General features: G+C 41.2%; 1 protein-coding gene across 1 annotated transcript; it reads left to right on the top strand.

Moving 5' to 3' along the window:
* Nucleotides 1–403: 403 nt before the first annotated feature.
* Nucleotides 404–2,112, top strand: arl4ca (ARF like GTPase 4Ca). The gene has a single exon (XM_014151594.2). It carries the CDS (start codon nt 934–936, stop codon nt 1,510–1,512), a length of 579 nt encoding a protein of 192 aa, XP_014007069.1. The 5' UTR covers nt 404–933; the 3' UTR covers nt 1,513–2,112.
* The last annotated feature ends 16,219 nt before the right edge of the window (nt 2,113–18,331 follow it).

Here is an 18,331-nt window from a genome sequence, read left to right as displayed (position 1 = left end):
GTAACTTGCCATGAGTCATAAAAAAAAGGCAAAAGGCCTACCTTGCAAAAAAAGAAAAACACCTGGTAAAAATGTGTCTAAACTCCACCTCCTCAATTATGGTGCAGTATTCATGTCATAGGCCTACATATTCTTCATTTGTATCTTTATTTGTATGTGTATGTCGTATGTCATAGCTTACATAGGTGTCAGGAATGTATTTTAATAAATAAATAAATATAACACTGTGCAAAGTTTTGTAACCTTGAAGTTTCGTTTCACTATTGACCGGCAAGCACATGGCACGGGTAATGGGAAGTTTCGCCCCTCCATACTGAAGTCTATAACATTTCTGATTCCTGATTTGTCTGCTGCGCGAAGGCGGAGTCTCCAAGTGTAGTAGACTAATATGTGTGCGCAACGCTGAACGGTAACCACTGTGGCAACCTTGTGAACCAAGTCTCTCCACAGCGCTGGGCTTCAGGATGTTCTTTTTTTCGCTGATAACAGAAATGTTCTGAATTTGGGCTACCTGGCCTCCTCAGAGAAGGTCGGCATTTGCATATTAATTCATTTCAAGATGAGACGTTAATACAACAACCCGTGGTGGATTGTTAGGCAGCATCCGATTATTGAATAAGCATTTGTTGGCTGCAGCTGTATGCGACGGGAGACAACGTGCCAGAGGTGACTGCATCTCATCGCAGCATTTATTGATAGATCAAGGGGGACTGATGACAATAACAATTTCAGATAGTATTTCATTGTGGTCGTCTACAATACATACAGGTTATCTACCTCGAGAAATGCGTGCTTGCAGAACGCAATAGCAGAAGATGGAACAACAATGACTTTTTTCATATAGATCTCAGAAAGATATAGCCTATAGCCCATGTGTATGCTTAGCATAAAGCAGGTCCCTCTTATTGGACTTCTCATTCACTAGTGCGTAAAATGGGCAACAGTTTTTCTAACATAGCTGCTTTTCAGTCCCTGCATATTGTAATGCTGGGTTTAGATTCTGCCGGTAAAACGACTGTCCTGTACCGCCTGAAATTCAACGAATTTGTGAACACTGTTCCCACAATCGGATTTAACACCGAGAGGATAAAACTGAGTAACGGTACCGCCAAAGGGATTAGTTGTCATTTTTGGGACGTCGGGGGACAGGAGAAGCTAAGACCGTTATGGAAATCGTACAGTAGGTGCACAGATGGCATTATTTACGTAGTGGACTCAGTGGACGTGGACAGACTCGAGGAAGCCAAAACAGAACTGCACAAAGTTACCAAATTCGCAGAAAACCAAGGGACTCCACTACTGGTGATAGCCAATAAGCAGGACTTGCCCAAGTCTCTACCCGTCCATGAGATTGAGAAGCAACTGGCGCTGCATGAGCTGAGCCCTTCTACCACTTACCATGTCCAGCCTGCATGTGCCATCATAGGTGAAGGGCTCCATGAAGGCATGGAGAAACTGTATGAAATGATTGTGAAACGAAGGAAATCATTGAAACAAAAGAAAAAGAGATAAAGACTCATTACTGAGAAGTTGACCGCTATCTTCTGAGCTGCCTGCTACTGTACCATGACTTTTACTATAGTAGGCACGTCAGGTGATTCTTGTTATGCAGACTGTTACACTCGCAGTGGTTTATTACGATACACTGTATAGCTTTGGGCTTATTGGTGAAGTTAGTCACTTTTAGCCGTGCTGTTACATTCAATCACACAGAGGGAGGAAAATAAAAACTTGCCTCTTGCTATCAGAAATGTACTTGACAGGCTGGTACCTGTTTGTTGCTGCGTCACAGTATTTTCTTGTCAATACTTTTCTTCTCCTGAAGAGTGAATGGCCTACACAGCACTTTTTGACAGACTGGAGTAGCCCACATTATTCCCTGATTGGAATGAACGTCATTAATCAATATCAATGTGCTTATAATTTTATTTTTCCACTTTGCACGCTCTGTTTATGTTACTAACACATTTTGAGATAGACCGTCCATTTCGTTCTAATATTTCCTCTACTCCTTTGATAACTGGGCAAACAATGCTGTTTTATAGTAGAATACAATATCCTATATTGGGTGTAAGGTGTCTTTCAAATAAAGCAGGCTATTCATATTTTGAACGTTTGTTTTATGACTGATGCCCATTCTACTCAATGCAGTGTCAATAAGTGCGGATGAAGATTTAGTCTGAAGTGCATTACTGTGGCTTGGAAACACATGACATTCCGAAAGGAGGCTAATAATTAGTAGGACAAGCTTTTGTCATTATTGTTATGTCGCCAGATTGACTTTAGATGCAGTATAACTTTAGCTAGCTAGCTAAGATTGAGGGGAGAGTGCAACGTTTTTGCTAGCTAACATTAGCATTGTTACCTATTTCTGACAAACGTTGCTATTTCACGGCAACATTGCCATCTCTCTCAGTAAACTTGACGACATCATAATGATGGCAACGTTGTTTTCTACTAATTATTTGTCTTCTTCAGCAATATCATCATATTTCCAGGCCACTATAGTGTAATTTTTATGAAACAGTCATTAGCCCTGTTCAGAAAGTCTGAGACTGCGATCCAAATACTTAAAAGACACACCCTAGTCCACTTACTTTCGGTTGCTTTGCAAAAATAAATGTAGAAATCTATATTATTCAATTATTGCACCCACAATAGAAATCAGTTCTATTTGTGACTAAGATCGTGCTGCAAGTCCTGCTTCTCCCATCTCCTCACTGGTTTATAGAAGCAGGTGCCATCTCGTCATTGGTTATACCCACGTGGGTGACTGAAAGGGCGGTAATGCACCCAGTTTATGAAAGTTGCCAATAGCAATATAGAATCCAGAGAAGAAAAGGCCTGGAAGGAGGAGAGATGACTAGAAACGATTCGGTTGACCGGTTTATGTGTGGATTAATTGTTGGAGTAGAGAACCATGTGCATTTCAGGTAAAACAATGTTTATATCCCAGGACAAATTAGCTAGCAACAGCAAGCAATCCAAATAGGACAAATTAGCTAACAAGTGCAAGCTAGCTAGCTAAATTGCCATAAATGTTTTATGCTCTTCGACCTGTCCCCAAATTAATGTAATTGGTTCAGAGTTTGTTTTGATATGTTAACCTACGTGTCGTAATCACATTTGGTATGAGGGGACAAAATAAATGTATACACGATGGCGCACGCGCGCAGCTGGTTTGGGTTCCGTGTTACATGCTGACCACACCGCTCGCGTTGCGTGCACGAGCGTCGCAAAATAAACTTAAACATACAGTTGAAGTCAGAAGTTACATACACCTTAGCTGAATACATTTAACCTCTATGGGCTAGGTGGGACGCTAGCGTGCCACCCGTGGTGCACTCCATCAACAGCAGGTGCATTTCAAGAGCGGCAAATTTGAATCCAAATAAATGTCAAAATTCAAATTTTTCAAACATACAACTATTTTACACCCTTTGAAAGATAAACATCTCCTTAATCTAACCACGTTTTACGATTTCAAAAAGGTTTTACGGCGAAAGCATAAATTTAGAGTATGTTAGGACAGTACATTTACAAGAGTTGTGTGTAATGTTTTGTCAATTCAAAGACAGCGTCACCAAAACCATAAAACCAGCTAAAATGATGCACTAACCTTTTACAATCTCCATCAGATGACACTCCTAGGACATTATGTTAGACAATGCATGCATTTTTAGTTCTATCAAGTTCATATTTATATCCAAAAACAGCGTTTTACTATGGCATTGATGTTGAGGAAATCGTTTCCCTCCAATAACCGGCAGTCAAGTCAGCGTCACAAATTAAATAATTAAAATTAGAAAACATTGGTAAAATATTATATTGTCATTTAAAGAATTATAGATTTACATCTCTTGAACGCAATCAACTTGCCAGATTTAAAAATAACCTTACTGGGAAATCACACTTTGCAATAATCTGAACACTGCGCCCAGAAAAATACGCGTTGCGATACAAACTAGACGTCATGTTGGGGAGATCTAAAATCGAAAATACTATGTAAATAATCCATTACCTTTGATTCTCTTCATCAGATGTCACTTCCAGGTATCACAGGTCCATAACGAATGTAGTTTTGTTCAAAAAAGCTCATCATTTATGTCCAAAAATCTCCGTCTTGTTAGCACATGATCTAAGCCAGCCGGACTTCTCGTCATGAACGAGGGGAAAAAATATATTTACGTTCGTTCAAACATGTCAAACGTTGTATAGCATAAATCATTAGGGCCTTTTTTAACCAGAACATGAATAATATTCAAGGTGGACGAATGCATACTCTTTTATAACGTATTGGAACGAGGGTACCCAACATGAACTCGCGCGCCAGGTGTCTAATGGGCCATCATCGTTCCATGGCTCTTGTTCGGTCAGATCTCCCTCCAGAAGACTCAAAACACTTTGTAAAGGCTGGTGACATCTAGTGGAAGCAATAGGAAGTGCCAAAATATTCCTCAGCCCCTGTGTTTTTCAATGGGATAGGTTTAAAGGTAATACAACACATCAGGTATCCACTTCCTGTCAGAAAATGTCTCAGGGTTTTGCCTGCCAAATGAGTTCTGTTATACTCACAGACACCATTCAAACAGTTTTAGAAAATTTAGGGTGTTTTCTATCCATATGTAATAAGTATATGCATATTCTAGTTACTGGGTAGGAGTGGTAACCTGATTAAATCGGGTATGTTTTTTTATCCAGCCGTGTCAATACTGCCCCCTAGCCCTAACAGGTTTTAAACTCCGTTTATCACAATTCCCTGACCTCAATCCGATAGAAAACTTGTGGGCAGACCTGAAAAAGCGTGTGCGAGCAAGGAGGCCTACAAACCTGACTCAGTTACATCAGCTCTGTCAGGAGGAATGGGCCAAAATTCACCCAACTTTTTGTGGGAAGCTTGTGGAAGGCTACCCGAAACGTTTGACCCAAGTTAAACAATTTAAAGGCAATGCTACCAAATACTAATTGAGTGAATGTAAACTTCTGACCCACTGGGAATGTGATGAAAGAAATAAAAGCTGAAATAAATAATTCTCTATTATTCTGACATTTCACATTCTTAAAATGAAGTGGTGATCCTAACTGACCTAAGTCAGGGAATCTTTACTAGGATTAAATGTCAGGAATTGTGAAAAACTGAGTTTAAATGTATTCAGCTAAGGTGCATGTAAACTTCTGACTTCGACTGTATTTATTGTAAGTAGACATGCACTTGTAATTGACTGTAGCCCATATAAAGCAACCACAAGCTACCGGTGGCTGAAAACGCAATCATTGTGGGATGAACGAGTATCGAATTTCCGGCCAAGGGTTGTCCATTTAAAAATCATTCCTTCCTCCCTCGCCCCTTGCCCTGCAAGCGTATACTCGTCAGAAGTCATGATACGTCGGCAGAAGTGTCCACTTAATTTCTGGCCTGAAGAGATAGGGTGTGTCTATTAAGTGTTTGGACCGCAGACTGAGCATTAAATAAGTCTGACATCAATATGTTGCAGTATCTTTAGAACGTTGATAACAATGGTAACGATGTGACCGAGTGACGGAGGTGCAACCCATGAGACATTATGGTTGCGGTCCAAACACTTTTTTGGTCCAAACACTTTTTTAAATGGACAACCCTTGGCCGGAAATTCGTCACTCGGTCATCCCGCGATGATTGTGTTTTCATATAATGATTGTGTTTTCATATATGCCATACAGTCAATTTTGAGTGCATGTCTACCTATATTAAATATAATTATTAATATACGCTTACTGTATGATAGCTAGCAAATTAATTAGCTAACTGATGTTAGCCTGCCTATTGTAGCTGGAACTTCTGAAGAAGGAAAATGTTTTATTTCTACAATTTCTAAAAGATAACCAACCAAAACATATGTACTTTTTACGAGACGTGCTTGTGCCTTCATGTGCATTAGTAGCACAATTTCAAACTTATTTGCATTAACTTTTACTTACACTTTTGGACTTCTCCATTGATGTTGTTTTTTGGTTTTCGCTGACTTTTCTTAGCAGATGTGCAATCGTCGCGAATTGAATTATGGGGAGTTTCAGGCCCCGGAGTGAACATAATTGTACACTCGCAAAGCCAACAAAACGAGGGCGAGGGGCTTAAGTTGCAAACTTCCCTTGCTTGGGTAATCATTTGGACCACCCGCCAAGATGGCGACGGGGATTCTCCCAAGGGCATAAGGCGAGGGCAAGTGGACGAGGGTGTGTCTTCTAAGTGTTGGGACCGTGAACTATGTGTTCTCACTTCAATAGCATGATACTTACCCCTGTTCTTGTTTCTACTTCCTCGTTTACATTGGTAGTAGTTAAATTAAGGTTAAAAAAACGATATATATATATATATATATATATATATATATATATATATATATATATATATATATATATATATATATATATATATATATATATAATAATTATTGGTAGAATAATAACTAGCCAACAATAGAAAAATCAAACTGTAAGACACATTCATTTTTTTTTTCGAAATTAAAATGTTTGTTAACAAAACTTGTACACTTTTATTTACTTCCCTGAGAGGTATTGACACTTAATGGTATGCTAGTAAGTGTGTGGAGGTAATTTTATTTTACTGAGTAATTTAAATGTGGAGATTGTCGGCTGATTGTCCAATGCAGATAGATTTGCATTGAAACTGTTTTTTTTCTGAGTATATCTATGCAACTGTGTTGTGACAGGATATCTTTTTAGTAGTAGGTAGAATATTTAAAAAGTGAAGAGGTATACAAAATAAATCATTAATTCTTACATTTTAAAACTGCTTGTACAGTGTGACAAAAATGTGTGCGCACAGTCACGTACAGAGGCCAACGATTTTTTATTTATTTTACCTTTATTTAACTAGGCAAGTCAGTTAAGAACAAATTCTCATTTACAATGACGGCCTACACCGGCCAAACCCGGACGACGCTGGGCCAATTGTGCACCGCCCTATGGGACTCCCAATCACAACCGGTTGTGATACAACCTGGATTCAAACCAGGTTGTCTGTAGTGATGCCTGTAGCACTGAGATGACCGCTGTGCCACTCAGGAGCCGGTGATGATGGGATGTCCCAGACCAGTTCATGCTAACCAACCACACACTTTACCTTTCAAAGAAAGGGGAGTTTAAAAGGAGGGACACAAAAATATATCACACCGTGATTTTAGTATTTATTATTTTCAGTATTATACAATAAACCGAATACTAAACTATTCATTATTAAAACAGTAAATTGCCGTAAGTTGCAATGGACTCTGGTTTTAGGCATAACTGGTAAATTATACAAAAAATGCCAAAGAACAGTAGTTGTTTAACAGTAAATTACTGTAAAGACGTGCTGTATTTCGAATGGTCCTGTAATTTCACTCCACAGAATACAGTACCCTACTGTATTTTCGGAGCGCCTAAAACCTTTTGGCTCATTAACATATTTTGAGGCGTGCCTTGTAAGAGGGTGCGTGTATTGCACCCGTTAGTGAGAGTGATGTTCCCATTTCATTGATATGTGGTACTGTAGTAGTGTACCAACAATTACATGTGTATTGGGGATAGATTGGAGTGTCAGTAAGTAATGATTGAGTATTTGCCATGTCCTTTGGTCTGTTTTGCACTGTAGTCATTGCTAGTTTGGAAGCCTTTGATAAGTCCTCTAAAAATGCAAGTGATATAAAAGACCAGATATTCATAAATATTTTATATATATTTTGGCCAGTTTATTAGGTACACCACCCTGTTCACGAAAATGGTTCACTCCTACAGACAATGAGTCACGTGACCGTGGCTTGCTATATAAAGCAGGCATTGAGGCATTCAGTTACTGTTCGATTGAATGTTAGAATGGGCAAAACGAGTGACCTAAGCGACTTTGAGCATGGTATGATCATCGGTGCGCTGGAGTGTGCAAAGCTGTCATCAAGGCAAAAGATGGCTACTTTGAAGAATCTATAATATAATATATATTTTGATTTGTTTAACACTTTTTTGGTTACTACATGATTCCATGTGTTATTCCATAGTTTTGATGTCTTCATTATTATTCTAAAATGTAGACAATCGTAAAAATAAAGAAATACCCTTGACTGAGTAGGTGTGTCCAAACTTTTGACTGGTACTGTATATTTAAGCAATAAGGCATGAGGGTGTGTGTATATGGCCAATATACCACGGCTAAGGGATGTTCTTAGGCACAACGCAACGTGGAGATCCTGGATACAGCCCTTTGCCGTGGTATATTGTCCATATACCACAAACCCCCGAGGTGCCTTATTGCTATTATAAACTTTTTACCAACGTAATTAGAGCAGTAAAAATAAATGTTTTGTCATACCTGTGACATACCACGGCTGTCAGCCAATCAGCATTCAGGGATCGAACCACCCAATTTCTAAATATATATATTAATATCATTATCTGTCACGCCTGCACCCGCTCCCTCTCTCTGGCGCTCGAGGACGCCAGGCTGCCCATCATTACGCACACCTGTCACCATCATTACGCGTATCAGCGCTTCATTGGACTCACCTGGACTTCTTCACTTTGTTTGATTGCCCACTCTATATCTGTCTGCTCCTCAGTTTGTTCCCCGTGCCAGCATTAATGTCATTTTGTTTCCCCTGGAAAGATGCTGTCTGTGTTCTGATTCATGTCCGTTATTTATTAAATGTTTACTCCCTGTACTTGCTTCTCATATCCCAGTGTCTGTCCTCACAATTATCAGTACCATTATCCTCACAAGGTGAGGTATTGAAAGGTATTGAAAACAGGGTTGTCAATCAATTTAACCTATATGAAATAAATAATACAAATACTGAGCTATATTGTATTCTTAAAAAAAGGGGGAAATTACATTTTTTTATACAAATTATTTTATTGCTCAGAGAAAGATTTTTTTGAACAGGTAATAAAAAAAAATCTTGAAAAGATAACGGTTAAATTTACTGGCACCCCTGTTTTCAATATATATAAATATATATTCAATATAATGAGCCTTTTTCAAAAATATTTTATGTGAAGACATTGGGAGGGATCTTAGACCATTTCTCCATACATAATCTTTCCAGATTCTTGATATCCTTTATCGTCGCTGTCTGATGAAAACCTTGTAACTCAATTTGTGCAAAATGTTGCATGTATTGAAAGCAGTAACTCTCCTCAATGTACTCTGATCATTTAATGACTCTAGGACCAAGACAATGTATGAAAAATAGCTTCTTCAGTTTGGTAATTTTATGTTTGTAAAATGTGGCCATTTTTTCAATTTCCTGAAAAGTTTCTGTTTTAGAGATGAGGTTGTCATCAGACAGAGACAATATTTTACAGTAGGTATGAGAGGCGTCGCTGGAGGCCCCGGGCTGAGAGGCGTCTCTGGAGGCCCCGGGCTGAGGGGCGTCGCTGGAGGCTCCGGGCTGAGGAGCGTCGCTGGAGGCTCTGGGCTGAGGAGCGTCGCTGGAGGCCTCCTGCATGGAGCTGGGACCGGTCTCCCCGGACTGGGGAGACTTACAGAAGACTGGGTGCGCAGAGCAGGCACGGGGCACACTGGGCCGTGGAGGCGCACCAGCGGTCTGGAACTCAGGGCTGGCACACCCCGTCCTGGCTGAGTGGTCACTGTAGCCCGGCACGGGTGGAGCACTGCCACAGGGCGAACTGGGCTGTGCTGGAGAGTGAGGGCTGCTGTGTGTAGAGCAGGCGCAGGGTAAGCTGGACCGAGGAGACGCACTGGTGGCCAGATGCGCTGCACCGGCGCACTTCTCCCTGGCTGGCGGCCAACTCTCTCCCGGCAACGCTGCGGAGCCCTTATTGACCGCACCGAACTGTGCGTGCGTATGGGCTACACCGTGCGCATTTCTGCATATCTTGGTGCTCTTTTGGTCACCCGCTCCCCACGGTAAGCACGGGGAGTTGGCTCAGGACTCCACCCTGACTCTGCCCAACTCCCCATGTGCCCCCTCAAAAAAATTTTTTGGGGCTGCCTCTCGCACTTGCCTTTGGGCCTATACAGCGCCTCATAGTAGCGCCGCTCTGCCTTTGCTGCCTCCAGTTCCTCCTTCGGTCGCCGGTACTCCCCAGCCTGCCTCCAGGGTCCTTTCCTGTCTAAGATCTCCTCCCTGTCCACGACTCCAAATATTTCTCCTGCTGCTCCTTCTTCCGATGCTTGGTCCTTTTTTGGTGGGTGGTTCTGTCACAGGTGTCGATGAAGGGGGACCAAAACGCAGCGGGTAAAGTGCTCATCTTCTTTTATTATTTAAATAAAGTGAACACTTAAACAAAAATAACAAACCGACAATAAACAGTTCCGTAAGGCACATAGGCTATACCGAAAACAACCACCCACAAAAACACAGGAAAAACAGGCTGCCTAAGTATGGCTTCCAATCAGAGACAATGAAAGACACCTGCCTCTGAATGGAAGCCATACCTGGCCACACATAGAAAAAGAAACATAGAAATAGAAAACTAGAACCAAAATCCCCTAGAACCAAAACCCCAAAACACACAAAACAAACACCCTCTGCCACGCCCTGACCATACTACAATTACAAATGACCCCTTTACTGGTCAGGACGTGACAGGGATCCAATCATTTTGACCCCCATTTTTCTAAAGATTTTTTTATTACTTGTTATACAAAAACTCTTTCTCTGAGCAATTGTATTAATATAGTAAAAAAAAAAAATGCATACAATAAAGCTGAGTATTTGTGTTATTTATTTTATACAGTCTTTTTTGCTCATCTTTATCAAGGGATCCAATAATTCCGTATATACAGTGCATTCGGTAAGTATTTAGACCCCTTGACCTTTTCCACATTTAGTTACGTTACAGCCTTATTCTAAAATGGATAAAAAAAATGTTTTTAAAATCCTCATCAATCTACACACAATAACCCATGAGGACAAAGTCAAAACAGGTTTTTATAAAAAATATCCTAATTTATACAAATTAAAACAGAAATACCTTATTTATATAAGTATTCAGACCCTTTGCCATGACACTCAAAACTGAGGTCAGGTGCATCCTGTTTCCATTGATCATTCTTGACATGTTTCTACAACTTGACTGGAGTCCACCTGTGGTAAATTCAATTGATTGGACATGATTTGGAAAGGCATACACCTGTTTATATAAGGTCCCACAGTTGACAGTCCACGTCAGAGTGAAAACCAAGCCAAGAGGTCAAGGGAATTGTCTGTAGAGCTCCTGGACAGGATTGTGTTGAGACACAGATCTGGGGAAGGGTAACAAAACATGTCTGCAGCATTGAAGTCCCCAAGAACACAGTGGCCTCCATCATTCTTAAATGGAAGAAGTTTGGAAGCACCAAGACTCTTCCTAGAGCTGGCCGCCCAGCCAAACTGAGCAATCGGGGGAGAAGGGCCTTGGTCAGGGAGATGACCAAGAACCCGATGTTCACTCTGAAAGAGCTCCAGAGTTCCTCTGTGGAGATGGGAGAACCTGCCCGAAGGACAACCATCTCTGCAGCACTCCACCAATTAGGACGTTATTGTAGAGTGTGGCCAGACGGAATCCACTGCTCAGTAAAAATGCACGACAGTCCACTTGGAGTTTGTCAAATGGCACCTAAAGGACTCTCAGACCATGAGAAACAAGATTCTCTGGTCTGTTTAACCTGTTTGGGATAGGGGGCAGTATTTTCACGGCTGGATGAAAAAAAAGTACCTGATTTAAACTGGTTACTACTCTTGCCCAGAAATGAGAATATGCATATTATTAGTAGATTTGGATAGAAAACACTCTAAAGTTTCTAAAACTGTTTGAATGGTGTCGGAGTATAACAGAACTCATATGGCAGGCAAAAACCTGAGAAGATTCCAAGCAGGAAGAGGCCTGTCTGCGAATTTGTAGTCCTTCTGTTGCTTCTCTATCGAAACTACAGTATCTGAGCTGTTACGTGACATTTTCTAAGGCTTCCATTGGCTCTCTAAAGCCTTCAGGAACCAGATTGAGGCGTCTCCTGTCTCTGGGCAGATAATAGCAGCTCAGTTTGTCAGTGGACTGCCTGGTGACAAAGAGATTGGAGATGCGCGTTCACATGATCACGCCATTTTTTTACATTCCTCTTTGAATGAATATAGCATTGTCCGGTTGGAATATTATCGCTATTTTATGAGAAAAATACCATAACATTTTATTTTAAACAGTGTTTGACATGCTTCTAGGTACGGTAATGGAACATTTAGATTTTTTTTTGTCTGGAAATGCGCTTGCGCGTTACCCTTTGGATAGTGACCTGAACGCACGAACAAAACGGGGGTATTTGGACATAACTATGGATTATTTGGAACAAAAACAACATTTGTTGTGGAAGTAGCAGTCCTGGGAGTGCATTCTGACGAAGAACAGCAAAGGTAATACAATTTTTCTAATACTAATTCTGAGTTTAGTGAGCCCCGAACTTGGCGGGTGTCAAAATAGCTAGCCCTGATGGCTGAGCTATGTACTCAGAATATTGCAAAATGTGCTTTCGCCGAAAAGCTATTTTAAAATCTGACATAGCGATTGCATAAAGGAGTTCTGTATGTATAATTCTTAAAATAATTGTTATGTATTTTGTCAACGTTTATCATGAGTAATTTAGTAAATTCACCGGAAGTTTTCGGTGGGAATACGATTTCTGAACATCACATGCTAATGTAAAAAGCTGTTTTTTTATATAAATATGAACTTGATTGAACAAAACATGCATGTATTGTATAACATAATGTCCTAGGAGTGTCATCTGATGAAGATCATCAAAGGTTAGTGCTGCATTTAGCTGTGTTTTGGGTTTTTGTGACATATATGCTTGCTTTGAAAATGGCTGTGTGATTATTTTTGGCTGTGTACTCTCCTAACATAATCTAATGTTTTGCTTTCGCTGTAAAGCCTTTTTGAAATCGGACAATGTGGTTGGATTAACGAGAGTCTTATCTTTCAAATGGTGTAAAGTAGTCGTATGGTTGAAAAATTGAAATTATAGCCTTTTTGAGGTATTTCGCGCCCCGTTCTTCCATTGGATATTTGGCGAGGCGTTCCGCTAGCGGAACGTCTAGATGCAAGAGGTTTTAAACCAATATTGAACTCTTTGGCCTAAATGCCAAGCGTCATGTCTGGACGGAATCTGGCACCATCCCTACAGTGAAGCATGATGGTGGCAGCATCATGCTGTGGGGATGTTTTTCAGCGGCAGGGACTCTGAAACTGGTCCTGATCGAGGGAAAGATGAACGGAGCAAAGTACAGAGAGATCCTTGATGAAAACCTGTTCCAGAGCGCTCAGGACCTCAGACTGGGTCGAAGGTTCACCTTCCAACAGGACAACAACCCTAAGCACACAGCCAAGACAATGCAGGTGTGGCTTTGGGACAAATCTCTGAATGTCCTTGAGTGGCCCAGCCAGAGCCATGACTTGAATGCAATCGAACATCTCTGGACAGACGTGAAAATAGCTGTGCAGTGACGCTCCCCATACAACCTGACTGAGCTTGAGAGGATCTGCAGAGAAGAATGGGAGAAACTTCCCAAGTACAGGTGTGCCAAGCTTGTAGCGTCATATCCTTGAAGACCCGAGGCTGTAATCACTGCCAAAGGCGCTTCAACAAAGTACTGAGTAAAGGGTCTGAATACTTATGTAAATGTGATATATATATATTTTTTTTCTTATATATTTGCAAACAAAAATAAAAACCTGTTTTTGCTTTGTCATTATGGGATTTTGTGTTTAGATTGATGAGAAAAAAAAACGATTTAATCAATTTTAGAATGATGCTGTAACCTAACAAAATGTGGAAAAGTCAAGGAGTCTTACTTTCCGAAGGCACAACATAGTATATTACACTGAGTGCACAAAACATTAGGAACACCGGCTCTTTCCATGACAGACTGACCAGGTGAATCCAGGTGGAAGCTATGATCCATTATTGATGTCACTTGTTAAATCCACAGGTTAAAGAAGCTTTGAGACATGAATTGTGTATGTGTGCCATTCAGAGTGTGAATGGGCAAGACTACGTTATTAAGTGTCTTTGAACGGGGTATGGCAGTACGTGCCAGGTGCACCGGTTTGAGTGTTTCAACAACTGCAACACTGCTGGGTTTTTCACGCTCAACAGTTTCCCGCGTGTATCAAGAATGATCTACCACCCATTGGAGTAAAAGCTCTGACGAAGGCCTTGAGGCTGATACGTAAAGCTTAATAAAGAGCAGTGATACAAGCAAGAGCAGTGTGCGGGTTTCTTCTTTTTTCTTAAGCATTAACATAGGCCAGCATCCCTGTGGAACGCTTTCGACACCTTGTAAAGTCCATGCCCCAACGAATTGAGGCTGTTGTGAGGGCAAAAAGGGTGCAACTCAATATTAGGAAGGTGTTCCTAACGTTTTGTACACTCAGTGTATATAAAATAAGATAGTACTTTATTAATGCCCCAGAGGAGAAATTTGATTGCACCAGCCAATACATAGAGTACATCACCAATAAACACACAATTAAAACACAACAAGGACACACAGACACTAATAGCAGCACATCATCAATGAATATAAAAAGTAAGAATTCATGTTAAAAAGTCTCATAGCATAACGTAAAAATGATCTACAGTATTTTGGACCTTGGTCAAATTAATCTGTCTGATATCACACTGTGATGCTCCAAGCAGAGACTGTTGGGTGGGTGGCCAGTGTTGGCCTCTATACTCAAATCAAATAAAATTGTATTTGTAACATGCGCCGAATACAACAGTGAAATGCTTACTTACAAGCCCTTAACCAACAATGAAAAATACAAAAGAAATTTACAGGAGGGAGGGACAATTCAAACAGTCTGGGTAGCCATTTGATTAGATGTTCAGTAGTCTTATGGCTTTGGGGTAGAAACTGTTTAGAAGCGTCTTGGACCTAGACTTGGCGCTCCGATACCACTTGCTGTGCGGTAGCAGAGAGAACACTCTATGAATAGGGTGGCTGGAGTCTTTGACAATTTTTCGAGCCTTCCTCTGACACCGCCTGGTATAGAGGTCCTGGATGGCAGGAAGCTTGCCACCAGTGATGTATTCACTACCCTCTGTAGTGCCTTGTGGTCGGAGACTGAGCAGTTGCCATACCAGGCAGTGATGCAACTAGTCAAGATGCTCTCGATGGTGCAGCAGTAGAACCTTTTGAGGATCTGAGGACCCATGCCAAATCTTTTCAGTCTCCTGATGGGGAATAGGTTTTGTCGTGCCCTCTTCACGACTGTCTTGATGTGCTTGGACCATGTTTGTTTGTTGGTGATATGGACACCAAGGAACTTGAAGCTCTCAACCTGCTCCACTACAGCCCTGTCGATGAGAATGGGGACGTGCTCGATCCTCCTTTTCCTGTAATCCACAATCATCTCCTTAGTCTTGATCACATTGAGGGAGAGGTTGTTGTCCTGGCTCCACACGGCCTCCCGTGTGGCTTACCACTGTTGTGTCATCTGCAAACTTAATGATGGTGTTGGAGTCGTGCCTGGCCGTGCAGTCATGAGTGAACAGGGAGTACAGGAGGGGACAGAGCATGCACCCCCCCCCCCCCCCCCCCCCCCCCCCCGAGGTGCCCTCGTGTTGAGGATCAGCGTGGCGGATGTGTTGTTACCTACCCTTACCACTTGGGGACGGCCCATTAGGAAGTCCAGGATCCAGTTGCAGAGGGAGGTGTTTAGTCCCAGGGTCCTTAGCTTGGTGATGAGCTTTGAGGGCACTATGGTGTTGAACGCTGAGCTGTAGTCAATGAATAGCATTCTCACATAGGTGTTCCTTTTTTCCAGGTGTGAAAGGGCAGTGTGGAGTGCAATAGAGATTGCATCATCTGTGGATCTGTTGGGGCGGTATGCAAATTGGAGTGGGTCTAGGGTTTCTGGGATAATGGTTTTGATGTGAGCCATGACCGGCCTTTCAAAGCACTTCATGGCTACCGTCGTGAGTGCTACGGGTCGGTAGTCATTTAGGCAGGTTACCTTAGTGTTCTTGGGCACAGGGACTATGGTGGTCTGCTTGAAACATGTTGGTATTACAGACTCTGACAGAGAGAGGTTGATAATGTCAGTGAAGACACTTGCCAGTTTGTCAGCGCATGCTCGGAGAACACGTCCTGGTAATCCATCTGGCCCTGCGGCCTTGTGAATGTTGACCTGTTTAAAGGTCTTACTCACATCAGCTGCGGAGAGCATGATCACACAGTCGTCCGGAACAGCTGATCCTCTCATGCATGTTTCAGTGTTTCTTGCCTCGAAGCGAGCATAGATGTAATTTAGCTCGTCTGGTAGGCTTGTGTCACTCGGCAGCTCTCGCCTGTGCTTCCGTTTGTAGTATGTAATAGTTTGCAAGCCCTGCCACATCCGACAATCGTCGGAGCCGGTGTAGTACGATTCGATCTTAGTGCTGTATTGACGCATTGCCTGAGCTTCTTGAGGATCCGATTATCCAGGATGGGCTCTAGATTTTCCTGGTGGGTGCCGATGACAGATCCAGCCTTCTTGATGATTTTGTTCAGCCTGTTGGCATCATCCCTTAGGAGGTTTTGTCATTTTTGTGCACCTTTTAATGAATCACATTGTCTGAAATTGTTGAAAATACACTGAAAGCATCAAAAATGTACAATGCCATGTAAAAACAAGTTGACATTGAGGTTAAAGAAAGTATGCTTCCTCAATTTAAAAAATGTTGCCAACTATTACTTCAGACAAATTTAAGACATCAATATTCTTGTAAAGATTTTTGTATAAAAAATCTTGAATTACAGCTCGCTTTGAGCAAATTCTGAATTTGCAATTAATCGCGATTAATCACAGCAAATTCTGCAATTAACTTGATTACATGTTTTTATCATTTGACAGCCCTAATACATATTTGTATGCTGTAAAATGAAAACACATTAGCTAGCAGCCAACAATGCTTGCACCAATCCCAAGTAATTACTGTAAAATACTGTAAAATACAAGCCTGACCTCCCCTCAATTAATTAAATTAATTAATCCATTCATTCATTACAATTAAAGTAGAATTTACGTTTTTACAGTATAATACAGTACATTTTACAATAGTGTACTGTGTGCTGTTGTTCAGATTTTACAGTAACTCTCTGGCACTTAAAGTAAAACAACGGTACCAAAGATTACCATAACAGTATTTGTTATTGTAAAGCGACTACAATATAATTATTGGTACTGTAAATCAATTACAGAAACAGTATGGATAGCGTAAAATACGGTATGGTAACATACAGTACCTTTTTTACGGTAACTTACAGACAACTGGCTGGCAGTAAGTTACCGTAAAAAGAACAGGACATTTTTGTACTGTGCAGGTTGCAAAGGGAGGTAATATAGCTTTCTTAACCTGACTTAGTCGACAATATTGTGTGTTCTTTTGAAAACCAAAGAGATATTGTTTTGTTTGCCATTATATACTACAAGATTACAGTCAAAGTGATATCCACTATTATTGTGGTGGTTATGCAATGTCTTGCACAAACAGCATTTAAAACCCCTATTGTCATCTTCAAATTGCATATATACATTTGGGTTGTGAAGCTGTTGTTTACAATGGGTTATTAAGTTTCTAGATTGAAATAGCAATGTGATAACATGTTTTCCTTCATACTCATGCATGCCAATTGAAAAACACAATGCTTGTCATTTGGCATTGCAATCACAATACATCTATTTAAAACTATGTACAACCATAACATTAGTGTACTAAATGCTTATTCCTCCTGGACTGTAGCTATTGGGTTACAGTCTAAAGTAAGACACCACAGCCAATTAAATACAACATGAAAGGGAATTCTGGATCTCTAAAGGAGTGGTTCCTCTAGGATAAACTACTGTAGGATACCATGGCTGAGTCCCAAATGGCACCCGATTGACTATTTAGTGCACTACTTTTGACCAGGACCTATAGGGCTCTGGTTAGAAGTAGTGCACTATATAGGGAATAGGGTGCCATTTGGGACACTACCCAGCTAGGGATTGGACTCGGGCACTCATTCTCACTTCCTGAAATATTCAGGAGCTATCGCTTCCCTCACATTCCATCACACAACTTTGCTACACTCGTATCTGAGTGAGAGTGGTGTGAAGGCAGCCCTCTAGTGCACATCTAGTGCACATTTTTGACACACTTTCTCTCTCTCTCTTGCTCTCTCTCTCTCCTCTCTCCTCTCTCTCCTCTCTCTTTCTCCCACAAACTCGTCCTGAAGTGCACACACTCTGCTCCTGTCTCCTCTCACATCCTTTCACCTGTCATCCATACTCTCTTCACTGCCTCTCACAGAGGCTTTTAACTCTCATCTCCTAACAC

This window comes from Salmo salar, chromosome 17, assembly GCF_965601325.2.
Source record: "Salmo salar chromosome 17, fSalSal1, whole genome shotgun sequence".
In the NCBI taxonomy this organism is placed as follows: domain Eukaryota; kingdom Metazoa; phylum Chordata; class Actinopteri; order Salmoniformes; family Salmonidae; genus Salmo; species Salmo salar.
This window is presented reverse-complemented; position numbering and strand designations above follow the sequence as displayed.